The sequence below is a fragment of the Bufo bufo genome, chromosome 2 (assembly GCF_905171765.1).
Source record: "Bufo bufo chromosome 2, aBufBuf1.1, whole genome shotgun sequence".
Taxonomy (NCBI): Eukaryota; Metazoa; Chordata; class Amphibia; order Anura; family Bufonidae; genus Bufo; species Bufo bufo.
The window spans coordinates 418,101,645-418,129,529 of record NC_053390.1 but is presented as its reverse complement, the minus strand read 5'-3'; the positions used below and the strand labels follow the sequence as shown (position 1 = coordinate 418,129,529).

The 27,885-nt window shown below is 42.5% G+C and overlaps 1 protein-coding gene across 10 annotated transcripts in view; it reads left to right on the top strand.

Annotated features, from left to right (window-relative positions):
- Positions 1–27,885, top strand: part of PALM2AKAP2 (PALM2 and AKAP2 fusion) — a 371,929-nt gene that overhangs the window by 318,998 nt on the left and 25,046 nt on the right. For 8 of the 10 annotated variants that reach the window (XM_040417326.1, XM_040417325.1, XM_040417329.1 and 5 more), the window contains 2 exons: positions 10,597–12,946; positions 24,279–24,457. In XM_040417326.1, the coding sequence (XP_040273260.1) occupies positions 10,597–12,946; positions 24,279–24,457 (2,529 nt within the window). Of the gene's footprint in view, positions 1–2,308; positions 2,643–10,596; positions 12,947–24,278; positions 24,458–27,885 lie in introns of those variants that run through there. The other 2 variants (XM_040417333.1, XM_040417327.1) reach the window with 2 other exon arrangements.

The following is a 27,885-nucleotide window of genomic DNA, read 5'->3' as shown; positions in this document are numbered from 1 at the left end:
TGCAGGATAAAACTTACCAGGAAAGGTTAAAGGACCTTAACATGTACAGCTTGGAAGAAAGAAGAGACAGAGGGGATATGATAGAAACTTTTAAATACATAAAGGGAATCAACTCGGTAAAGGAGGAGAGCATATTTAAAAGAAGAAAAACTACCACAAGAGGACACAGTTTTAAATTAGAGGGGCAAAGGTTTTAAAGTAATATAAGGAAGTATTACTTTACTGAGAGAGTAGTGGATGCATGTAATAGCCTTCCTGCAGAAGTGGTAGCTGCAAATACAGTGAAGGGGTTTAAGCATGCATGGGATATGCATAAGGCTATCCTTCATATAAGATAGGGCCAGGGACTATTAATAGGATTCAGATATATTGGGCAGACTAGATGGGCCAAATGGTTCTTATCTGCCGACACATTCTATGTTTCTATGTTTCTGACAAAGAGGGAAATCCAGGAGACAATACACAAGAGCGGAGAGGAGTATATCAGCATCTGGAGGAATGACATATGAAATCACAGAAGCTGACCAGAGCCTACAGAGGGAATACAAACTGGCCCCATATCTGGAGAAACTCCCAAACCCCAGAGATTAACAGATCCTGAACCACTACAGACTGAGCACCTACAACCTGCTCATCGAATCCGGGTGGCACAGACAGAACTACAAGACCAGGGAGAGCAGACTGTGCCAGAATTGCGACCAGGAGGCTGTGGAGGATGAGGCCCACTTCCTGCTGCATTGCCCAAAATACTCAGCAGTGAGGGATGCTCACTTTGGGAGACTGATCTCCTCCCAGACTTTACCTCCATGGAGGAGGAAGAGAGACTCTCCATATTGCTGGGGGAGGAGGAGAACACAGGGCCTATAGCAGCCCAATATGTCAGTGTGTGCCATAGACTGAAAGGAGTCTGATATGTCACGGACTCTTATATCCCCACCCTGAATGTGTCCCTGTCCCCATCCCCCACCCCTACCAATTTACGTCCCACTTGTTTTGGCAATGCTAATATTTATTTAGTCCTGCCAATGAAGCTGATTTGAAATTGATAGATAGATAGATAGATCATAGATAGATAGATAGATAGATAGATAGATAGATAGATAGATAGATAGGAGATAGATAGATAGATAGATAGATAGATAGATAGATATGAGATAATGTAGATAGATAGATATGAGATAGATAGATAGATAGATAGATAGATAGATAGATAGATAGGAGATAGATAGATATGGGATAGATAGATAGATAGATAGATAGATATGAGATAGATAGATAGATAGATAGATATGAGATAGATATGAGATAGATAGATATGGGATTGATAGATAGATAGATAGATAGATAGATAGATAGATAGATAGATATGAGATGGATGGATCATAGATAGATAGGAGATAGATGGACAGATAGATAGGAGATAGATAGATAGATAGATAGATAGATAGGAGATAGATGGATCATAGATAGATAGGAGATAGATGGATAGATAGATAGGAGATAGATAGATAGATAGATAGATAGATATGGGATTGATAGATAGATAGATAGATAGATAGATAGATATGAGATGGATGGATCATAGATAGATAGGAGATAGATGGATAGATAGATAGGAGATAGATGGATATTAGATAGATAGATAGATAGATAGATAGGAGATAGATGGATCATAGATAGATAGGAGATAGATGGATAGATAGATAGGAGATAGATAGATAGATAGATAGATAGATAGATCATAGAAGATAGATAGATCATAGATAGATAGATCATAGATAGAAGATAAAGTAACAAAAAGGCAGCACTCCAAAATCAGTAAAAATAAAGAAAACATTTTATTCACCCATGTGGATACGCGACGTTTCTAGAGCCTTTCTCAAGCTCTAGGGTTGAGCCTAAACGCCACGTATCCACATGGGTGAATAAAGTATTTTCTTTATGTTTACTGATTTTGAAGTGCTGCCTTTTTGCTACTTTGTATACTGGGCAATAGTCTAGTCCCCTCACGCGTGCACCCCTTTTTTTGTTCAAGTTTGATTTAGTGCTTTCAGTTTCTTGCCTTATAGAGAGATAGATATAGATCAGAGATAGATCAGAGATAGATATAGATCAGAGATAGATCAGAGATAGATATAGATCAGAGATAGATCAGAGATAGATATGGCAGTAGAGTTAGCCCAGTCTATATCCTTCCTAAGCCCCCGATCACAATAGCATTTTCTGCTGAACTTCCTTTCCTCCACCCTCCTGGCTCTGGGATATATATTTTAGACTGCGCCTTGGTCATTTCCACATTGCAGAGAAATCTCGGTTCCTCTCTGGGACGCGAGAGGGTATAGAATTCAGCCAGGGGCTAACACTCCGCCTTGTGTATGTGAAGCAGAGGCCTGGGTTTCCTTTGCCCTCCCCGCCCCTCACACACACTGCTCTTTTTTTAGAAGTTTTAGAAGGGTCTCATTGTGTAAACTGACTTGAAGGCAGGGCTGCCCTCCTTTCGCATATCCCAGCCCCCATTCCTGTGACATCATTCCTTGCAAGAAAGCAGGGATGGAATTTTGATTTGGAAGTCTAGAGAAGAGGCTTTTGTGGGAGTCGAGGGCTGGGGCTGCCTGGAAAGTGGATATATTCCAAGATCTGGGGTAAGTTTGACTTTTCTTACATGATCTTCTTTCACTCTTTGCTTAATGTGAGGAGTAAGGGCTTCTCCCCATGTGTCTTCAGATGAGACGATGAGTTCTTAGTAACTGTACAGTAGCTGAGGGCGTGGGTCCTTGCATTGGCTTATGCAGGATGTCAAAGAAGACTTGTGTATAGATGTCTTATCATGAGTGTCCTTGTGGTATTGGTATACTTTATTATCTTTATTATGCGGCTTTGATCAGATGGTCGACAGTCACTCCTCACTGCTTAGTCCATTTTCACTGGAATCTATAGGAAATCCGCTCTTTTTAGCACAGACTACCAAGCAGATACTGATGTACTGCAAGATTTAGTTCAATTTCCAGATACAGAAAGTGAAAATGAGCATCTATGGCGTTCTATCCTCTGTGCTCTGGGTAGACATCAGTCTGAGGCTTAGTCACACTAACAGTGAAACATCAGCTGAGTGATATCACTGGGGGACACTTATAGACGTATCTCCGAAGCGGCCAAGACTATAAAAAGAGATGGAAAGTGACGCCACCTTAAATACAAGGGCTCGTAATCCGTCCATGCCGGGGTCAGTGCACTCCAGCTGTCGTGAAACTACATTTCCCAGCAGGCACACTTGCTTGGCTGTTCTCTGAACTTCCACAGAAATGAACGGAGCATGCTGGGAGTTGTAGTTTCACAATCGCTGGAGTGCCAGAGGTTGCTGACCCATACAGTGATCTACTTGGGTAAAGCCTTTAACGGACTGTGATGCGTGTGATCATGGACTCTGTAGTTAGACATCTAATTCTTTTTACCACATATTGTGAATTCAAATGCCTTAGGTAACTGTGTGGCTCAGTTTACGCATGTAGCAGTGCTGAGTTTGTCATTGAACGGTTTGAGACCGCAGCGTTTGTAATTCATTATAGCATCTGGCAGTGATGTAATGCAGTAGATTCAGCTGCTTTCCCTGTATAAAGAGCATTACTGTAGATAACACACTGCTAGGCCAGGAGAGGCGCCAAATCTTGTTTGAATTCTTCTGTATCTCCCTTAAACTGTAATGGACAGTAGGACTAGACTTGTCCATCAAGAAAGGCGACCCAATACCTCTGTTTGTAGGATGTGTGTGCTCCCCTAGGGCAAATCCCCATCGCTGAATTTTTGGAGGATATAAATTGGCTTTGTCATAAGGGTCAGTCTTTGGATGCGTCATATAACGCATGATTAACCTCCCTCTTATTAAAATATGAATGGCCAAATTATCTGACTGCCTACTGGGGCATTAAGGCCATAATAACCCTGTGAAACCCACACCTTCTTCAGCACAAGCCACTATGATGTATTATTATATCTATGATACAAGTCCGGTAACTGCAGCTTACTGGAGGTTTTCATGTAAGAACAGAAGCTTTCTTGCTTTGTATATGGTGTAAGTTGGTAGCTATGTACAGGGTCAGACTGGTCCACCAGAGTACAAGAGGATCTTCTGGTGGGCCGAAGCTCTGCCAATAATGGACCCCTAATAAACCAAGGCCCTTAAGGTCTTTTACACACAGAAGGTGGGCCCTCTGAATCATTTCTTCTGGTGGGCCCAGGACTTCAGTCTGACACTGGCCATATAGTCAATGATAATGAAAGGTGGGACTTTGCTGGTGATCTGAACATACAGATGTTTCTCAGACACCTCCCATATGTGGCTAGCAGCTACATGAATGACACCTGGGACGGTCGGTCGAGCATTACTGATATTTTGGCACCAGGATTAGAGCCATGTGACTGGGAGGTGACACCTTCATGGGCAGGACAATACAACAGGTACTTGGCACCACAGCTGAACTTCACACCAGCACAACATCATTGCTTGTGCTTGGTTATCTCACATATGATTCATTTTTTGTATATTGCTCTTCTTGTTCTTACAGTTTGTTTTCTGTAATACCGAAAATGTTTCTGTGGCCACATTAAACGAGAGATGGTTGATGCCCTCTTCATGAGGCTTGTACTGCTCCTTATTTGAAGACAAGGTCCCTGTTCTACATGTCGTCTGGCTCATTAAAAAGCAATTAAGAACAAACTAGGCTGATGTGAGGTCCCAAGCCAGGGAATGTTAATGGATCTTTAATGACTTGTGTGTACTGGAATGTATAATATGCAGCATATACATAGAAATGCCTACAAAGCAGTATCAAATGATATAAAGGCTAAAATAAAAACCTTCTGTAGAAATAAAGGCCCTGTTAGACTGCACGATTATTGGCAACTGATTGACAGTGTACAGGGAGAAATCTACCAATCAGATGGGGAGCGGAGCAGGGAAGCCAGATGTTCATTAATAAAGTACCTTCATATTGGTTGTGACCTTTCCTTATTCACATTTCATTGATCAAATGACCTGAAAACTTCAGCTTTCAATAGATCATAGCAAAAACAGTTTTGGGGTGATATAATTGTAATAAATTGATTTGAAATCAATCTTCCCAAACTAGTTTAGGATCTAGGTTTTTAGATTCAGATTGTTGTCCCAGCCCAGTATCTAAACACACTTATAGTGGCTTGTAGGCTCCCCCATTTCCTGGGATCCAGGGTCTATTCCTTGCTATCTTTCCCCTAGGTATGCCCCTGATACAAACCTAAATGCCTGAGCAGCGGTCTTCTTTTTCTGCTGCGTTGCGGACGGACGTGAATGCTGTGGCAATGCTGGAGCCAGAGAGACCTGGCAGGCTGTTCCCTGCCAGAACAGCCTGCGGATCTCACCACATGTGAAACCAGCCTAAGGAAATGAGCAGACCTTTATCTAGAGAGCGGTTATCTGTAATCAGATTATGGCACTGGGGTCTTCTGCAGGTGCCTCTTTAGCTACTGCTCTGTAGTGGCCATGCACAGTCGATAGCTGTTAGCCAAATGATAACAATGATGACAATCTCTCTGGACTTTGGGTTGGCCAAGCTTTTATTTATTGTCAATAAGGAGAGAGCAGAGAGCTGCTGCCAGACACCTAGACTCATCTTGTATGAGAACAAAAGGATTGGGTAAAAAAAATGTACTTTGTCCCATCCTTCTCTCCCATGATATCATCTATCGGGAAGGGTCAGGAGTTGTCCCTACACATAAGACTGTCATTCTTGGAGGACTGTCCTTGGCGGATTTATAGTTTAACTTACCTCTATCATACAAAAGAAGACCCCCTCTGTGTCCTGTGAAAACACCTACAATCCTCCAGCAGTGCATCCATAGGGCGCAAGATGAGATTGGTGATGTGCCTCACCCACATCACCACTTTCTGTGCTGTCCCTGGATAGATGTTCTTCAGTGCATGCGCTGTACAGTAAGTAATCATATTCATTGCAAACAAGTAACCCAGGGGACCTTCTGCTGCATGGTAAGGGGTATGTTATCATGTGACATACAGCTGTATATCACATCAAAAATAGATTAAGGGCTATTGCAAAACATTTTTACAAACTGGTCAATCCCCTTAATCTATATATACACAAGTTACAATATAGTGACAGTATCCTTGCATTTTTGTTTGGGTAGACGTGTGCAACAAGCTTTGTGTTCTCTGGGCAGGGGAGTGACTACCATAGCGGCAGACCATGCGACTGCTATGGAGCCCAGGGCAAGAGGGGGCCCAGTTGGGATCATCTTCTGTGCAGCCTGTAGGCATAGAAATGACTGTTAGGGCCAGTTCACATGGCAGAAGCGCTTCATTAGTATTCGCCCCCTAAGACCCAGGGGCGAAAAATACGGGGTATTTAAAAAAAAAAATTTGTTTCATTTTTCCGCTTGGTCTGCCTTATTATAGCGCCGGCCCTGGGTCTATGAGATTTGCATTTGGTTTTTATTTACATTTAAGGCTACTTTCACACTAGCGTTTTTTGCAGATCTGTCATGGATTCCGCTTCCATTACAATAATACGACCGCATGCATCCATCATGAACGGATCCAGTTCTATTATGTCTTCTATAGCCATGACGGATCTGTCATTAACACCATTAAAAGTCAATAGGAGACAGATCCGTTTTCTATTGTGCCAGATCGTGTCAGAGAAAACGGATTCGTCTCCATTGACTTACATTGTGTGCCAGGACGGATCCGTTTGGCTCAGCTTCGTCAGGCGGACACCAAAACGCTGCAGGCAGTGTTTTGGTGTCCGCCTCCAGAGCGAAATGGTGACTGAACGGAGGCAAACTGATGCATTATGAGCGGACCCTTTTCCATTCAGAATGTATTAGGGCAAAACTGATCCGTTTTGGAGCCCTGAAACGCTAGTGTGAAAGTAGCCTTATCCAGAGGCCCAACTTTTTTTGGAACTGGTGTTGTACAAAATACAGTACATTTGGAAAATTGTAATGTTGTGTTTGTACAATATTTAGTCATAGGGTATAAATATATTTATTTTCTTGGAAAAGTTCAGAAAAAACATAGCAGAATTGCACACTTTGATAATACAATAAGTATTTAAACTGTGCCTAACTAGGGTTTGGAGTCTGGAATTTGTGAGAAACTCCAGGATATAAAGGGAAATTGAATAATGATCTTTATTTCTCTGTATTCCCAGAGGTACAGTGACATCTGGACATTGACTTATGTGTGACTTATGCCATTGCTAAGAAAATGACCCCGGCTGCAGCATATGTTTGTGAGAGAATAGGGGCCAGGAAAGATGTAAAAATTTCCTGAAAGTGTGTAAAATAATGGGACATACACCAGCCTTAGCATACACCAGTCTCAGCATACACCAGCCTTAGCATACACCAGCATGAGCATACACCAGCATGAGCATACACCAGCATGAGCATACACCAGCATGAGCATACACCAGTCTCAGCATACACCAGTCTCAGCATACACCAGCCTTAGCATACACCAGTCTCAGCATACACCAGTCTCAGCATACACCAGTCTCAGCATACACCAGTCTCAGCATACACCAGTCTCAGCATACACCAGTCTCAGCATACACCAGTCGTAGTATACACCATTCGTAGCATACACCAGTCGTAGCATACACCAGTCGTAGCATACACCAGTCGTAGCATACACCAGTCTTAGGCCTCATGCACACGACCGTTGTGTGCATCCGCGGCCGTTGTTCCGTTTTCCGTTTTTTTTCGCGGACCCATTGACTTTCAATGGGTCCGTGGAAAAATTGGAAAATACACCGTTTGGCTTCCGCGTCCGTGATCCGTTTTTCCAGTCCGTGAAAAAAATATGACCTGTCCTATTTTTTTCACGGACAACGGTTCACGGACCCATTCAAGTCAATGGGTCCGTGAAAAATCACGGATGCACACAAGATAGTCATCCGCGTCCGTGATCCGTGTCCGTGATCCGTGTCCGTTTTTCCTATCATTTTCAATGCAAACTTGACTTAGTTTATTTTTTCACTTTTCATGTCCGTGGATCCTCCAAAAATCAAGGAAGACCCATGGAAGAAAAAACGGTCACGGATCACGGAACAACGGAAATCCGTTTTGCGGACCGCAAAAAAAAACGGTCGTGTGCATGAGGCCTTAGTATGCACCAGTCTTAGGCCTCTTTCACACGACAGTATGTCTTTTTCAGTGTTTTGCGGTCCGTTTTAAACAGATCCGTTGTTCCGTTTTTTGTTTCCGTTGTGTTTCCGTTTCCGTTCCGTTTGTCCGTTCCGTTTTTCCGTATGGCAAATACAGTATACAGTAATTTCATAGAAAAGATTGGGCTGGGCATAACATTTTCAATAGATGGATCCGCAAAAAACGGAACGGATACGGAAGACATACGGATGCACTTCCGTATGCATTCCGTTTTTTTGCGGACCCATAGACTTTAATGGAGCAACGGAACGTGATTTGCGGCCAAATATAGGACATGTTCTATATTTAAACGGAACGGAAAAACGGAAACGGAATGCATACGGAACACATTCCGTTTTTTTTGCGGAACCATTGAAATCAATGGTTCCGTATACGGACCGCAAAAAACGGAAAAAAAAAACGGCCGTGTGAAAGAGGCCTTAGTATGCACCAGTCTCAGCATACACAGCATCTTAGGAGTACAATCATGGGGAACAGCGCTATCGCATCTCCCTATCATTGCACCCGCTACTTACAAGAAAATGCACTCGTCACAAAGCTATTTTTTTTGTAAAATTCTCTACTCTCCATCATCCTGTGGTTGCCAAGGACAATACAATCGTTTTACTCTCTGTTAGTCTTCATTTTGTTTAAAGGGGTTTACCAGGACTAACTTACTGATGGTCTATCATTAGGATATGTCAGCAATATCAGATGAGCAAGGGTCCGACTCCTGGCACTGGCTGTATTGGCGCCAGAACTACACAGCTCCATACACTGTGTAGTGGCCTTGCCTTTTTTTGGCTCCAAAACAGCTTATTGTCAAAGGTATGGACAGGTCATCAATATCTTAGTCCTGGAAAATACCTTTTATATTAGGGCTAAGTAGCACTGCATGATATATATCACTATTAATCCTGAAAATAGCCATATTTTAGTAAATTAGAAAGCCACCATTTAGTAATTATATCTATTTTTGCTTACAGAGATATTGAAATTTTTCTGTTTTGTTGTGGAGGCCATTTTTGCTAAAGTGCCAACTGGAAGTGCAGCCATATTGGTTGTCACCAGTATCTGATGGGGAACTGTTGTCAGTTTCTGAAACCACTGTAATTTAATAGTGGCAACCAATAAGGCTTCATATCCTGTTGTCAGTTTTGCAAAACAGGCCCCCGAAACAAATCAGAATCACTTACATGGTGCAGTGGAAATACCATGTATGACCAAGAGCTGCTTCCCTTCATAATGCCAGCTAATGGTCACAGGGTTCTTCATGGGACAATCCCTTAAGATTAATGCTTAAAATCTACATAGGGATCTCTTATCAGTGCCTTTTGTGGACTGCTGAGTAAATGCATCTACTTTTAGCTCCTTTTTGAAAGCTAAATCCATTAAGATTTCTTGTTGTAAAAAACATGTCTCAGACTGTTTTCTTCTCCTGCATCCCTATGATGCTGTGTCTTTCTATAAAGCAATTAACAGACACCAAATCTTCTGGAGGCATATGCCGCCATTGAAGGATCACTCATCACTCCAACAATGTGTCAGCAGAACCTATATTCTATTCTGGGAAGAAGGAATATTCAGCCATAACTAAACAAAGCCTGCACAACACCAGACAGAAGACAGCAAGAAAATATAAATTATACATTGAATGCTAAAGAGTCAGATTTGCATTATTTAAAAACATGCCCATGCATAGGTATATTTAGCCAGAGCGATATGAATATGGAGGACTATGTTCAGCGTTAAGCTAGCCATACATATTAGAAAGTTGTCAGCTATCTCAACCCAACACTCCCCCCTCCGCTTACCCATGCACACTTGGCCCAGCCATTGCCATGCATTTTAGAAAGTGTTGGCTATCCCTCTCGAATCTGTCGCATACACATACACGTTTGGTCCAGCCAATGCAATACATTTTAGAAAGCTGTCAACTGTCTCTCCTGAATCCGCCTCATACACATGCACGCCCAGCTTGACCAAGCGTGCATGTGTTCTGAGCAATCATACAATACTCACCTCATCCCTGTTGTAATTGTTGCCTTCAAGCTTCTTTGGTCCCCTCCTGTAGATCCTTCAGTACTGTACAGACTATGGACTCCATTATAGTCAGTGGGGTCTAAACGTTCCTCCCCCTCTCCCAAAATTCCCAGTTTTTTTATGTCATGCATTGCAGAAGGCTTTGTAGACTAGTAAAAGAGGCAAAATATGTAATTACGAACAGAGATTAAAGGCATTAGTATAACAAAAATACTGACATGACTGCTGAATTCATGTTTTTGTCTTAGCAATAAATTATTAATTTTACATCAACCAATAACATACCAATATCTGTTTTAGACCTTTACTGCATTTCCCTATATATCTTATATGTATTATTTTCTTATTTTTTAGAGACCACAGATCCCAGAGGATGAACTTAAGCTGAAGAAGGATAAAGATCAAAACAGTGCCAATTATTCACAACCTATAAATATCATTCTAACCAATACTGAAACTATGGAGTTGGAGGTCCAGGCCACAGAGTGTAAAGGAGTTGTGTTAATTACCCCAGATGTTGTAACAGACAATCAAAATGTTCTACTGTCTACACCAACAAACCAGAATGGACTTAAAGGCAGACATGAATCATTAGATAGCGACGTTGCAAAAGAGATAAGATATTTAGATGAAGTTCTGGAAGCCAGCTGTTGTGATACTGCAACAGATAACTCTTTTAATGGATCCCTTTCTTCTGAATCAGCAGTTTATGCTTCTACGATAATTGTGGATGGCTCAGGTCCTTGTGTCAGTGTTACAAATGAATGTACCACTCCTGAAATGGATATAATAGCAGTGGACCGTAGACCCCTGCCAGTTGTGGAATTAAGTGAATCTATGGAGAACATGGAACCAATTAAAATTAATGGTTACTCCAAAGGGGAATTGAAAGATGATCACACTGATGTATTTACATATCCAGCAAGCCCAAATTCTTCAAACAGTTCACGGAGGTCATCTAGGGATGGTGACAATCTACCAAAGGTTATTAAAAAGGAAGCAAAGTTTGAGCTTCGAGCATTCCATGAGGAAAAAAAGCCATCAAAATTATTTGAAGATCTAAATGAGAAGGAACACTACAGAGTTAAGAAAGTAAGGCCTTCAGAAGAAGTTATTGAACTAGAAAAGGAAAGAATTGAACTGATCAAAAGTCAAGCTGTGAAAAAGAATCCCAGCATTGCAACCAAGTGGTGGAACCCACCACAGGAAAAAACTATAGAGGAACAACTAGATTCTGAGCATCTGGAATCACATCTGAGATATAAAGAGAGGAAACAAAAACAGCAACAAGGAACATCTCCACCAGCTTTTAAAAGTAACCCTCCAACATTTGTACATACAGACACAATTTCTGTCAACAAGGAAGACATTGTTACTGAGCAAATAGACTTCTCAGCTGCAAGGAAACAGTTTTTGAACATAGAAAATGCAAGCCAGACTAATATAAAAGGACCACCAAAAAGATCTGTTGCATCAAATCTTTTTTCAGTGAAGCCATTCTATAAAGTGAACCAAACCAATAAACCTCAGTCATCTGTCATTGTGACTAGCGCATCAAGTTCATCTGTTGAAATGGTCAGACCTGATGAGATTTCATTGGTGAAAGTGGAAAAAGTGGACTGCACTCCTGAGGACCAATCATCAGCAGAGCAATCTAGGAAAACATCAGCAGAAGACCCTGATTTTGAAAATGCCACAACAACATTTACAATAGTAAAAGATGATGACATTGATATTTCAGACCATTTTGTAAAGTCAGTGACTGTATCTTCTCTGCCAGAGGAGCTGGACTCCGGTTTAGATGATTTGTCCATTAAATCTCAGGACACTACAGTCATGGAAACACTTTCAAATGATTTTAGTATGGACAATATCAGTGACAGTGGGGCATCAAATGAAACTATTAATACCCTCCATGACCATTCACTAGGAGAATTTTCACAACCCCAAACACCCCTTAAGGACACCCTATCTGATTACTCAATAGAAGGGGTCTCCAAATCATTTAGTGATCAAGGTTTTTATTCTCCATCATCCATGCTGAATGACTCTGTTGTTTCAGATGATCAATTGGAATACCAAGCTGGTATATTTGTACATAATGTAATCCAGCAAGCTCTTGCTGAAAAAGTAGGCTTGGCAGACTGTGGAAAACAAGATTGCTTGATAGAGAAGATGGATGAAACCAAAGAGATGCCAGAAGGACAAAAAGTGATAGTAAGTGATACTACAAGACCACTAAGCCCGGAGAGGAAGGATGGCAATTTATTTGAGCCACCTCAGGTTTCTTCACCAGTGCAAGACACAGGAGTTACAGTGACACCAAAGATTCCAGAGCAACTTAAAACCCATCAAGTTAAAGCTTTAGAACCTTTACCTATTCCACCTGTAATGGATGAAGATCCTATTGAAGAAAACAAGCATGAAAGTTACTTCAGCAAGTACTCCCAAGCTGCTGATCTAAGAAGCACTGCTTCCATCTTGGCAACACAAGAACCTGAGATAACAGTAGGACCTTTTAAATTGAGATCAAAGAAGCAGAGAACACTGTCAATGATTGAAGAGGAGATACGAGCTGCACAAGAAAGAGAACAGGAATTGAAAAAGCAGAGACAGAGACAAAGCTTGCAAGGTCCACCAAGTCCATCAAGCCAAAATGCCCCTGTAGTGTCAACAAGAACCGCATCCTACAAAACTGCACCAGGTAAGCATGCATGAAAACCTTGCCAAAATCTCTATCCTCAGTTATTATTGGTGTTTCTAATCCCTCTCTCTTTAAAACTTAAAAGAGTTGTTCACTTGCAGGAGTCTTTTGGTAGACAATTACCCCCCCCCCCCCCCCGCCCCCCTCCAGTCACCGGACCTGTAGAGGGAAGCATACTTATGTCACATGACTATGACCAATTGCTGTGATCCACTGCAGCCAGTCACTGGTACTGCAACAGCGGCTGGGGAATGAAGACCAAGTGATGGGTAGCAGATATATATGCTTCCATTAGCAAGTCCGGCCATAAGGGGAGTCTGTTGGATGTATGGAATATACATTATACTGGGTAGAATAGGTCATGCTTAAGATTATAGTTTAGAGTAGTAGTCTCTGGCCCCCATTATGCCATAAATTAGAAGTTCCCAACCTTTTGTATGTTTTAATTCACAGTCAACCCAGTGTGTTGGTTGAGAGCCAGATTAGAAATTTAGAATCTGCACTGAGGCTTTCAGTCGTGATCTCTTCAGTCACACTGGCAGAAATGTCAAAAGTAGTACAAGTAAGTCTTCATGTTTCAAGCAGTGTATACAAAATAAAATAGATATAAGGGGTTTGGACATTTTTGGGGGGGATACATTTGCTGTATTGTCAGTGGCTATTGAACTGTAGCCACAAAGTATGTGCCCTGTCATCCAATCCATGAAGGTGAGCCTCATATGTTTGGAGACCCCTGAAGCAGAAAGTTGTTAAATGTACATTATGTTATTTTATAACTTGATGACTTGGAAAAGATTTCAATGCAATCAGAAAGTCTTCAGACACTTTCCTCACATTTTGTGATTATGGTCATGTGCTAAAATAAAATAAAAAAATCTAGTTTTCCCCATCATTCTGCACTCAATACTGCATAATGACAAAGTGCATAGAGAATTTTAGAACTTTTTGTAAATTTATTAAAAAAAGAAAAATTTAATATTGCACGGGCATAAGTATTTAGACCCTTTGCTATGACACTTGAAATGTCGCTCTGGGGGCCTTCCATTTCTCTTGATCATCTTTGAGATGTTTCTGCACCTTAATTTGAATCCTCCTGTGGTATATTCAGTTTGTTTGGACATGATTTGAAAAGATATACCCATGTCTGTATGAGGTCTTACAGCTGACCATATCAGAGCAAAGACTAAGCCATGAGGAGGAAAGAACTGCCCGTAGAGCCCAGAGACAGGGTTGTGTGGAGGCACAGATCTGGAGAAGGATACAAAAAACTATTTTTCTGCACTGAAAATTCCTAAAGGCCCAGTGGCGTCTATAATTCATAAATGGAAGAGATTTAGAACAACCAGGAATCTAATTAGGGCTGGCTGCCCCATCAAACTAAGTAATTGGGGATCAAGGGCCTTGGTAACAGAGGTGACCAAGAACCCAATGGTCACTCTAGCCGAGCTCCAAGCATACTTTGTTCTGATGGGAGAAACTTTTAGAAGGTCAATCATCACAGAAGCACTCCACCAATCTGGGCTTTATGGCAGAGTGGCCAGAAAGAAGCCTCTCCTCAGTAAAAGACACATACACCTAAATGACTCTGACTATCAGGAACAAGATTCTCTGGTCTGATTAAACCAATATTGAATTGACTCAATTCTAAGTGTCATGTCTGGAGGAAACCAGGCACTGCTCATCACCTGCCCATTACCATCCCTACAGTGAAGCATGTTGGTGGCAGCATCATGCTGTGGGGGTGTTTTTAGTAGCTGGGACAGGGAGACTGGTCAGGGTGTGGGAAAGCTGAATGGAGCAAAGTACAAAGATATTCTTAATAAAAACCTGATTCAGAATGCTCTGGACCTCAGACTGGGCTGAAAGCTCACCTTCCAAAAAGACAATGACCATAGGAACACAGCCAAGAGAGTGAAAATGGCTGTCTACTGATTGTTCCCATTCAACCTGATAGAGCTTGAGAGGATCTGCAGAGCAGAAAAGCAGAAAATCCCCAAATCCAGGTATGCAAACCTTGTGGAATGATACCTAAGAAGAATGGAGACTGTAAACACTGCAAAAGGTGCTTCAACTCCGTAATGAGTAAAGGGTCTAAATAATTAATTTTAGTTTATTATTTTCAAAAAATTAGCAAACAGGATCAGATTGGCCCACCAGAGTACCAGAGGATCCTCCGGTGGGCCCAATCTCTGACAATAATAGACCCTTAATAAAACAGAGCCCTTAAGGTTCTATATACACAGAATGTGGGACCTCAGAATCATTTCATCTGGTGGGCTCAAGGGACTTCAATCCGACACTGTTAGCAAAGATTTCATTTTCTCATTATAGGGTATTAAGGGTACTTTCACACTTGCTGCAGAGGATTCTGGCGGGCAGTTCCGTCGCTGGAACTGCCTGCCGGATCCGGCAATCCGGACGCAAACTGATGGCATTTATCAGACTGATCTGACAAATGCATTGAAATACCAGATCCGTATCCGGTATAATTTTTTTTTGCATTTTTAAAGGTCTGCGCAAGCCGGATCCGTTTTGCCGGAACACTTAATGCCGGATCCGGCACTAATGCACTTCAATGTAAACTAATGCCGGATCCGGCATTCCGGCAATTGATCAGTATTTTTGGGCGGAGAGAAAACTGCAGCATGCTGCGGTATTTTCTCCATCCAAAAAACGTAAGAGGGACTGAACCGATGCATCCTGAACGGAATGCTCTCTATTCAGAATACATTAGGATAAAACTGATCCTCTAGGACGGAACTCAATACCGGAAAACAAAAACGCTAGTGTGAAAGTACCCTGAGTGCAGAATGGTGGGGAAAAACTTGATTTTAGTACAAGACTACAACATAACATGTGAAAAAAGTGAAAGGGTCTAAAGAGTTTCTAAATGCACTGTATATTACAGACCCAATACACTATAGTATTTCTTTTTTTAAATCAGTCCCCATGCCCCATTTATAGTCCCTCCCACTACCCGTTGCTGGCCAGTATATACAGCAGTGTACTGATATGTGAGGTATGAGGTATAAATTACAGCTCATACCTCACATATCAGTACACTGCTGTATATCCTACATATTAACACACTGTATCTATTATGCCTCGTACCTCATGTCAGTACACTGCTGTATATACTATATATCTTAACTAACTTAATCTATTGTACCTTGTAACTCGTTAATCAGTACACTGTTGTATATAATATGTATCTGTACACACTGCATCTATTATACCTTATACCTAACATATCAGTTCACTGCTGGGTATACTACATACCTGTGTCCACTATATCTAGTATACTGTATAATAGATGCGGTGTGTGTATGTATGTATGTATAGCAGTGTACTGATGTGACACATAGAAGGTATAATAGTGCAGTGTGTACAGATATATGTGGTCAGTTATGGTATATATATTATGGTTATTGTGTGAGGTACATGATGTAATAGTGGTTGTAACCGTCAGTACTGTATATATGAGTGAGATATAAGTAAAAATAGGGAATGGGGTGCAAATGAAGAGAAAGGAGGAAGACCTCCTCTTACCATTCCATTCTAGTCTTAGGGTACGTAAGTTTTCCGGTATTGAGTTACGTTACAGGGGCTCAATACCGGAAAAAAACGTATCAGTTTTATCCTAATGCATTCTGAATGGAGAGCAATCCGTTCAGGATGCATCAGGATGTCTTCAGTTCAGTCACTCTTACGGTATTTGGCCGGAGAAAACACTGCAGCGTGCTGTGGTATTTTCTCAGTCCAAAATTCCGGAACACTTGCCGGATCCGGCATTATTTTCCTTTGAAATGCATTCATGACGGATCTGGCAAAACGGATCCGGTTTTCCGGTCTACGCATGCGAAGACCTTTAAAAATGCAAAAAAATAAATACCGGATTCGTTTTTCCGGATGACACCAGAGAGACAGATCCGGTGTTTCAATGCATTTGTTAGACGGATCCGCATCCGGATCTGTCTACAAATGCTATCCGTTTGCACACGGATTTCCGGATTCGGCAGGCAGTTCCGGCGACTGAACTGCCTGCCGGATCTTCACAACGCAAGTGTGAAAGCACCCTTAGTGGAGAGCTCATCCTGCAGTTCATTTCCCTGTTGTTGGGGGTTTAAGGACCTGTGATGATACTCTGTGCAGTTCCTTTAATAGCTGTACAGGACCTGTGATGATGATGTCACCACAGGTCCTGGCAGATGCTTCTATCTAACCTTGGAACTACACCATGCTCTGTGCAGTTCCTTAACTAGATGACATCATCACGGGTCCTTTAACCTTCTCTACTGATGATAGGGATACTATACTAGAGCTGGACAGCAATGAGTGTAATTGGGGGGGGGCTTTGGTTCACTGTGGGCCCCTTTTTCCCATGGGACAATAACAGCTGCGTGGTCTGCCTGTATTGGAGGTACGCCACTGGGTGAGGGTCCTCCAATCAGCTTTTTGAAGAGGAGCAGTGCAGGTTTTCACAATCTGTTATGGATTGTATGTCAGTTGTTGCTAGCAAATGGATTTTCCTATAATAGCAAAACAACTTCCTTTCTAAAATGGAATATTTTTTGCTGTTTGAAGGGGTGCATTATTACTCCACCCAACTGGATATAGATTTGAACCTCGTTCTAATACATGATAGAGCAAGAATAAAAGCAGTCACTACTTGGAGGCACTGATGGAGTTAGAAATGGTGACTTGTGTTTAATTTCAATCATGTATAATCTTAAAGGGGTTGGACACATTTTGGGGGAGGATTTTGGCAGACTCCTCTCCTGAGGAGACCTGCAAAGTGAAGAATACTTACCTGATCTCCAGCCTCAGCTGCCTTGTTCGAGTCCCCTGCTGTCAAGGTCCTCCTTAAAGCTGCGGCAGCCAATTGCTGGCCACAGCAGTGACCTGCTCCCCTTGCATCATATCAATTGGTCACATGATGCAAGGACAGGGCACTGCTACAGCCAGGGATTGACAGCAGTGGCGAAAAAGTGGATGTTGAGGAGAGGGGACCAGGGCTAGGCAGCCAAGGCTGGGGACTGAAGGAATTAGGACCCAGTGGTGTGTAGCAGGTAAGTATGTTTCCCTTGGCCGGTTTGCCAAAACCCCCCCAATTGGCTTTGCGCAAAATTGACAACTTTTTAGCGTCACTATACTGTTGCAGGAGGCTTGATACGTCTCCCCTATAGTATATTAAAGGGAGTCTGTCAATGGTTTTGACCCCTCAAAACTACTGACAGCATTGTATAGGTGATTGTGAGAGCAGTATAAACATACGTTGTCTAATGGTCATGTTGATTTTGTGACAGAGAAATCGAGGTTTTAATCCCCCTGGCACCATGACAGCAAGATTATACTAGGTGGTCTCTTCATGTTTAGTGCCTGGGGCTCTCTCCACTGACTGTTTCCAAACCGCTCCCTTAAGCATTGAGTGATGGCTGTCAGGAGACCACAAGAGCAGAGGGAAAGGCCTGGAAGTATTCAGCGCACAAAGCCCAGGGCACTGAACATTAAGGGACCAACTAATGGGTCTTGTGGTCATGGTGCCAGGGGGATTAAAACGGAGCCATGCAGGTTAAATGACAGAAAAATCTATCACACAATGTATGTTCACTTTGCTTTCCCCATCACCTATACAGTGCTTTCAGCAATACTGCTGCCTTTAAAGGGGTTGTCCTCAGGATAGGTCATTGATATCAGATAGGCGGGGTCCGACACCCAGGACTCCTGCCAATCAGCTGGTTGAAGAGAAGGTCACGGGCTGTCCCAGTGAAGCCTTCCCTTCAACATCCCAACGTCAGAATCATAATTACAAGAAGCCGATCTGATATTGATGACCTTTCATGACCCTTTTAAGCTACGGACCTGTGCCCCGAATATAAAAAAGACTCACCTTCCACGGACCCGCCTCTGTGCTGTTTATGGTGGGACCAGGAAGCGACTGGGTGCTGTGACCGCTGCGGCCAATCAAAGGCCTCAGCAGACGTTTGAACGGTGCTTTACTAGTGTGACGTATCGTTCCATGGGACCTGCAAGCAGCTGGGAATAGATCAGCGGTGGGACCACGTGCAGTTGAGTCTTCTTTTTTAAGTTCAAGGGCAAAAGTCTAAAGCATAGGGGTTCTCGGCTGCAATGTCGGACAACCCCTTTAAGGTGAGTCATAGGCATTCATAATGTAAACCTACATTTACTATATTGTAAGCTGATGTTTCCCATGAAAGGGCTGAATGTCCTGCATATTATGTCATTCTCTTACTGGGTCCCTGCCATCTGTTGGAAATTTCAAACCAATTAGCTCACTGGGAAAGCGTGCACAAAACAAATGCACTTTATGTACATAAGTATTGTCAGCTAAATCTCCTCTCAATAGAGGCTTTTCTACAAAGCTCCAGTGGATAAGCTCACATTGAACTAATATGAAGGGGGAAAAACAGTCATCAACAAAATGTGAAGCCAGTCTTCTAGTGCCAAGTATGTTCTCTCTGAGAGCGCGTAATCTGGGATTATTGTTCATTAATACTGGCAACTTCACAATTGCAAGGAATACCTTGTCCGCAATAAATAATGATAGGCTTTCCTATGAATGGTTAATCATTTTACAAGAAGCATTTGGAAAACCTTGCTTTTTGTGAAGGGTAAGACCCTATATCCCGGAGAATATGTACTGTCAGTCCAACATGTGCTTTATACAGAGTAAGGCCCCTTGCACATGACCATATGGCTTTTTCAGTATTTTGCAGTCCGCAAAAAAACGGATCCGCAAAAAGTACGGATGACGTTCGTGTGCATTCAGTTTTTTTGCGGAACAGAACAGATGGCCCCTGATAGAACAGTACTATCCTTGTCCGTTATACGGACAATAATAGGACATGTTCTATGTTGGAACGGAAATACAGAAACGGAAGGCATACGGAGTACCTTCCGTTCTTTTTGCGGATCCATTGAAATGAATGGTTCCGTATACGGTCTGTATACAGAACGCAAAAAAAGGAACTTAAATGGGAAAAAAAAAACGTTCATGTGCAAGAGGCCTTAGGCCGCTTTCACACCGTGTTTAGTCAGTGTTTGATCAATTATTTCCATCAGTGATCCAGAACCAAAACCAGGAGTGGAGAATACACAGAGATAAGGGATAATGGAAAGATTTGCACCTGTTCTGGACTTTTCACCCGCACCTAGTTTTAGCTCACAATAACTGATGGAAATCACTGATCAAACACTGACCAAGCACCGACTGTATGAAAGCACTCTAACTTTTGCACATTTATGTTCTTTCTCTAAATGACATTTTTCACTAGGATCTAACAAAAAATCCTAATTTAAAGGGGTTATCCGGTAAATTAATATTGATGACCTATCCTCTGGATAAGTCATCAATATCAGATCAGCATCGGGCCAACACCTGGGACCCCTGCCGATCATGGACTCTTCCATGTGGTGTCACCATACATCGGCCACATGGCCTAATTGTAGCTCAGTACCATTCAAGTCAGTGGGGCTTAGCTGCAGTAACAAGCAAAGTTCCGTACATCATATATGGACTGTGCTTGGTAAGTGCCCGGGAAGCCGCTGTGCTCACCAAAGCACCACTGAGCTCCTCATCTTTCCAGAGCAGCTGATCGGCGAGGGTGCCGCTCTTCAAACCGCCAGCCGATGTGATAATGATGACCTATCATGTGGATAGGTCATCAATATTATTTCCTGGATAACCCCTTTACGGGAAAACTTGATTTATTGGTTTTCATTCCAATTTTCTTGTATTTCCTATAAAGCGTCAGCATACATTTTTCTTATTTTATTAAAAATGTCAACAGAATACAACACATCATCAAATCAAAAAGAAGCAGCAATACACAAGTACTCATTTGACACTTATTCACTCAATGTACTGGCAACATTTCAGTCCCTCATTGGAACCATGTTTAATGATGTGATCATTTTCATATACTCTAAAGCTATATATTTCATGTAAATGGAGCCATGAGAGCTTTGACAGACCTGGTGTGAAAATCTAGCAGTGTATAGACAAAATACTATGAATCTCAGCAAAGGGGCACAATAAGTTACAATATGCCACAATCTGGACTGTTGACTGGTACTACTATTAGGCACTGAGTACTCACCTATACTGCAAAGGTTTACGAATAGCTTTTGTGGCATCTTGATTATTTGTATTGCCATGGAGAGTATATCTCTTCTTTCTTTCGTTCCTAGGCTCTATGTAGTGCAGCTACAGAAAAATTACCTGTCCCCCCCCCCCTTCCTTTATATATTCCTACATACATTGTTTTTCAGTGGTAGTCAGTATTCTGCTGACTTGCTCTTGCCTTGGACTAAGGGCTCATGCACACGACAGTATTTTGCGTTCAGTATACTGGCCGTTTTTGTAGTTCAGTATGCGGAACATATACTGAACCATTCATTTCAATGGTTCAGCAAAAAATACTGAAGTGTCTCCGTGTGCATTCCGTTTCAGTATTTCAGTATTTCCGTACCGTGAAAAGATAGAACATGTCCTATTCTTGTCCGCAAATCACGGTGCTTGGCTCCATTCAAGTCAATGGGTCCGCAAAAAAACGGAACACATACGGAAATGCATCCGTATGTCTTCCGTTTCCGTTCCGTTTTTTGCTGAACCATCTATTGAAAATGTTATGCCCAGCCCAATTTCATCTATGTAATTACTGTATACTGTATATGCCATACGGAAAAACGGAACGGAAAAACGGAACAGAAACGGAAACACAACGGAAACAAAAAACGGAACAACGGATCCGTGAAAAACGGACCGCAAAACACTGAAAAAGCCATACGGTCGTGTGCATGAGGCCTAAGGCTACTTTCACACCTGCGTTAGGTGCGGATCCGTCTTGTATCTGCACAGACGGATCCGCACCTATAATGCAAACGCTTGTATCCATTCAGAACGGATCCGTTTGCATTGCCATGAAAAAAAAGAAAAAAAATGAAATATATATATTTTTTTTCATGATAATGCAAACGGATCCGTTTCGACTTACACTGAAAGTCAATGGGAGGCAGATTTGTTTTCAATTGCACCATATTGTGTCAGTAAAAACGGATCCATCCCCATTGTAAGTCAGGACGGATCCGTTTGGCTCCGCATTGTCAGGCGGACATCAAAACGCTGCAAGCAGCGTTTTGGTGTCCTCCTCAAGAGCGGAATGGAGGCTGAACGGAGGCAAACTGATGTATTCTGAACGGATCCTTAACCATTCAGAATGCATTGGGGCTAAACTGATCCGTTTTGGGCCGCTTGTGAGAGCCCTGAAACGGATCTCACAGGCGGACCCAGAAACGCCAGTGTGAAAGTAGCCTAAAGCCTGTATTACACCTGCAGATTTTTTGGAGGATGATCGCTAACGAGCGTTCAGAGTAATGCTCATTAGCGACCATTTGGCAGTCTAATACTGCCGCCGATTGCCGATGAACGAGCAAACGCTCGTTCATTGGGCAATCCAAATCTTTTGACAGGTTAAAAAAAATCATCATAACAATCTGCTGTCGGCAATCAATAATTCAGTATGGGAAGAGCGATGGTATAACGATGGCTCCTCACTATACTGAGGAGGAGATCGCTGTATGTAAGAGCATCAGTCTCCTTCACTAGTGAGTGGGTGATTGCCGGCAAGGAATGCTTCCTTTCCAACAATCACCTGTTAAATCAGGATGTGTAATACAGCCATAAGACCCTCTTAGGTAAGCCAGGAACACATTGTCACACATTGGCAGGAGCAACAAGATGACTGATGATGGGGGCTTGTCCTGAGACTTCGAGAAGGCGGGTAACTAGTCAAAGAAAATAATGGCTGGACCGCTTCTGTGTCTAAGGGTTCTCTAAGCCACCTGATACATAATAAACTCGGGCTTCCCAGGATAGGTCATCAATATTAGATCTATGGGGGGGGGGGGGGGGTGACACCCAGCACTGCCATCAACCAGCTGTTTTAGACAGCCACCAGTGCTGGATATTAGGCAGTACCCCCGCATGGCAACTACACAGTGGACAGAACCTTCTACATCCAGCTCCATTCACTGTAACAGCTGATCAGTGTGGTGCAGGGTGCAGGGCTCTGGCCAATCTGATATTGATGGCCTATCCTCAGGATAGCTCATTAATATCTAAGCCCCAAAAATTCCCTTTAATCCACCCAGTTTTTTTATACAGATGCATAGGCTGGTTGAGATGCTGCATGTTGTCTGTATGTATTGCAATCAGTATACTGTGCCATGTTTGCAAAGGGTGATGAACTAGGGCCCCACCCTGTGTTAGGTCCCAAAGAGAGATTCACCTGCTAGACTGGAGTACTGGAGATAGTAATGGGGCTATAGCTTCATAGGACTACTAAGGGGTGAGGCATCCTGTGCGTCTCCATTCATAGTGAGTACAGTAATGCCAGGTAGCTGTGAGTTACTGATATCTGTTCCTTAAAGTGGTCCTTTAAATTGAAAAGCTGACATTGCTAGGGGAGGCAGCAGTCAGCAGGTCTGCAGCTTCCGTACCCCTTTAAAGTTTATTGCAGCCCCATGAGAGTTGGGAAGTTTTGCAGTCCTAGGACCCGGACATGTGCACCCTTGTGTAGAGGGTACAAGCATAGTTTTTTTTCTATGTTAGTTGGGTGACACCTTGTGGTCATTTATTATTTTGTGCAAGAAAAAAGTTCTGTCATTTAAGCACATGGGGGAGGATGATCAGGCTCTGTACTCCAAAGCTGTGGTATCAGAAAGTCACTGTCCATATAGCCAATAAAAGTGAAAAATATTATAGGTTACTTGTGTTTTCATTTGTGATGATGATTAAAAGGGTTTACAAGGTTAGAAAACAGCCAAAGAGTTAAACCAGCACTGGTTACAATTCTTGATGATTCTTTATTTGATATTACAGCATTGCACAAACAGGAAAACACGGCACCCCAACTGTAGAAGTGTTTCGGACAAGTTCCATGTCCTTAGTCATTAATGACTAAGGACATGTAATGACTAAGGACATGGAACTTGTCCGAAACACCTCTACAGTTGGGGTGCCGTCTTTTCCTGTTTGTGCAATGCTGTAATATCAAATAAAGAATCATCAAGAATTGTAACCAGTGCTGGTTTAACTCTTTGGCTGTTCTAGGAGCTCGGGAATTGGACCGTGCATAATTAGTAGCCAAGAGGCAGGAGAGTTGGGGTCTACCATAAGATGAAAACCAACACTTTGACCTCCTGGGATTAGAGGTTTCATACAAAGTAGTGTGCACTATGTATAAGCGAGAATATCTGACACTGCTATGTGACACTGCTGTTAATACTGTTGTTGCTTTAATCTTTTCAGGTAAAATAGAGAAAGTCAAATCGTCACCTTCGCTGAAAGTAGAAAGCTTCCCTGAACAAAGTGATCCACAGCTCGAAGATGCCACAGGATCCCAACGTCCTAAAACTCTCATGCAAACACTCATGGACGATTATGAGAGCCATAAAAGTAAGAGACGTGACCGAGTGGATGATTCTAGTGTAAGTTTTCCTTTTCTTCATGCTTTCATGTAACTTTTCTGCAGATCTACGTAACACATACTAATGTTTGCATAATCTTACATCAACCTGAAAAAGAAATCAACCAAATAACGCAGTAACCCATAGGCATTTATGTACTACAGTATTTCATCCTTCATCTTCTGCAGGGGTGGAGTGACATTGTAAGAGAGAACCGGTAGTCCATTAATCAGAACCCATTAGGCTGGTTTCACACGGGCGAGATTTCCGCGCGGGTGCAATGCGTGAGGTGAACGCATTGCACCCGCATTAAATCCGGACCCATTCATTTCTATGGGGCTGTGCAGATGAGCAGTGATTTTCACGCATCACTTGTGCGTTGCGTGAAAATTGCAGCATGTTCTATATTCTGCGTTTTCCACGCAACGCAGGCCCCTTAGAAGTGAATGGGGCTGCGTGAAAATCGCAAGCATCCGCAAGCAAGTGCGGATGCGGTGCGATTTTCACGCACGGTTGCTAGGAGACGATCGAGATGGAGACCTGATCATTATTATTTTCCCTTATAACATGGTTATAAGGGAAAATAATATCATTCTTAATACAGAAGGCATAGTACAATAGGGCTGGAGGGGTTAAAAAAAAAAAAAAAAAAATTTTTAACTCACCTTAATCCACTTGTTCGCGCAGCCCGGCTTCTCTTCTGTCTTCATCTTTGCTGTGCACAGGAAAAGGACCTGTGATGAGCGTAGTGACGTCATCAAAGATCCTATTCCTCAAAGAAGAAGACGGGCTGCGCAAACAAGTGGATTAAGGTGAGTTTAATTATTTTTTATTTTTTTAACCCCTCCAGCCCTATTGTACTATGCATTCTGTATTAAGAATGCTATTATTTTCCCTTATTACCATGTTATAAGGGAAAATAATACAATCTACACAACACCTAACCCAAACCCTGTTTGGGTACCAAACATGCCGATTTTTCTCACACGCGTGCAAAACGCATTAAAATGTTTTGCTAGCGCGGAAATATTGCGCATGTTCCCGCAACGCACCAGCATCTTTTTCCGCAACGCCCGTGTGAAACCAGCCTTAAAGGGACACTGACAGGCCCAAAAAGAATATTTAGGTATATATATGACAGTACAGGTCTTATAAAGTGTATGAGAATCATCTAAGTATCCCCCCTGTCGACCTTATAAATACAGTAAAATGAAGTTTTATAACCTGCTTGAATCGTGTTCAATCTGCCCAAGGGGCGGTGTTTCATCTCAACTTGCGCCCAGCCAGCCTCGCCACAACTGCCGTTTGAAGCGCCGCCCAGCTCATCAATATTCACTTCGCTGGGCGGCTACTCTGAAGCGCTGCTCTGAACTGTGCCCGGCGCATGCGCATAAAGCAGAGGTTGCATCGGCCTCTGAGAATCAGACTGTGCGCAGGCGCGATGCGATCCCGGCCAGTGAGGGTGTCGGGCGCATGCGCTGAAGATGACCGGGGACACTAGTAGCCGCCCAGCGAAGTGAATATTGATGGCGCTTCAAACGGCAGTTGGGGCAAGGCTGGCTGGGCGCAAGTTGAGATGAAACGCCGCCCCTTGGGCAGATTGAACACGATTCAAGCAGGTTATAAAACTTCATTTTACTGTAGTTATAAGGTGGACAGGGGGGATACTTAGATGATTCTAATACACTTTATAAGACCTGTACTGTCATATCTACCTAAATATGCTTATTGGGCCTGTCAGTGTCCCTTTAAAGTTAAAGCTTAGGATTGAATAAAAATTGCAAGTACTACGTAAAAAATTCTAGTATTAACCCAGATCAAGTGTATTATCAAGTCAAAGTCTGCTTTAGGGCTTATGCACACAAACGTATTCTCTTTACGTGTCCGTTCCGTTTTTTTTGTGGAACGTATACGGAACCATTCATTTCAATGGGTCCTGCAAAAAAAAAACGAAAGTTACTCCGTGTGCATTCCATTTCCGTATGTCCGTATTTCCGTTCTGCAAAAAATAGAACATGTCCTATTATTATCCGCATTACGGATGAGGATAGTTGAGGCCAGCTGTTTCGTTCTGAAAAATACGGAATGCGCACGGATGTCAAAATACATGCGGTTGTGTGCATGAGCCCTTATTGTCAATACTGCAGTATGTACAAGACATACAGAGGATCGAAATTTCATATCTCTCTCAACCCATGATGTAACCCATACAATTGACAAGAACACAACATATGCAATCCATATGCAATATAATAATGCAATCCAATAAAAAAATTTAATCCTATATAAATATATAAAAGAATACAGATTCGAAATTAGTTAAAAGATGGCAAAGCACTTAAAGGGGTTTTGTCATCACATACAATGGGGGCATATCACTAAGATATGCCTCCATTGTCTGATAGTTGTGGGTCCCACTTCTGGGACCCGCACCCACAACGAGAACGGAGCTGGGAAATTAATGGAGGGCACACTGCGCATGCGCAGCCGCCCCCCATTCATTTTAACGGGTCAGCCGAAAATAGCCGAGTGCTGGCTCGGCTATTTCTGTCTGCCCCATAGAAATGAATGGGAGCAGGGGCCGCATGTGCGCGGTGCGCTCCTGTTCACTTGTATGGGAGCAGCACTAGGTGGTGGACAGTCCCTGGAAAACCTGGGGTCCTCCAGCCACAGCTCTCCCTGCTCCATTCTCTTTGTAGGTGTGGGTCCCTCAGACAATGGGGGCATATCCTAGCGATATGCCCCTATTGTATGTGATGGGCATACCCCTTTAATGAGTTTAGCATTTTTAACAGTCTGGTAGACAGAACTATCTCTTAATGCTAGTTCTAGCTCAAAGACTCCTTAATCTTCTCCCTGGATGAAAACATACTAAAAAAGTCATATAGCTGATCAGTAGTGCACCTGGCCATGCCAATGGCCCTGCGAGTTGGATGGGTATTATATATCTCCTAAAGAGAGGGCAAAGGGGTACCAACAATCTTCGCAGCTGTTTTTACAATATGCTGTAGAGTATTACGACAAGACACAGTACGGGCTCCATACCACACTATAATGCCACTTAGAATGTTTTCAGTAGCACCTCTGTAAAACGTACACATAATTGGAGGTGGGACTCTAGAAGGAAATAAGACGTTTAATGGGTCTTGTTTGCTAATGCCATTGTATTGTTAACCCAGGACAAATCCTCATAAACATACACTCCCAAAAACTTGGTGCTACTCACCCTCTCCACAGCAACCCCATTGGTAGTTATAATCCCATTATGGTTATATTGGTTATTATAGGCCTTGTAATTTTAATTTCATGGGCTCGAGCCTCGGGTCACTGTTAATTCCACCCCTCCTCTATTATCAGTGTTTCTATTTTTTTGCAGTCCACTGCTTCTCCATAGATTCACAGAGCTTACTGCCCCATTCATTAACCTGATGCTAATGTGTTGTGCATGC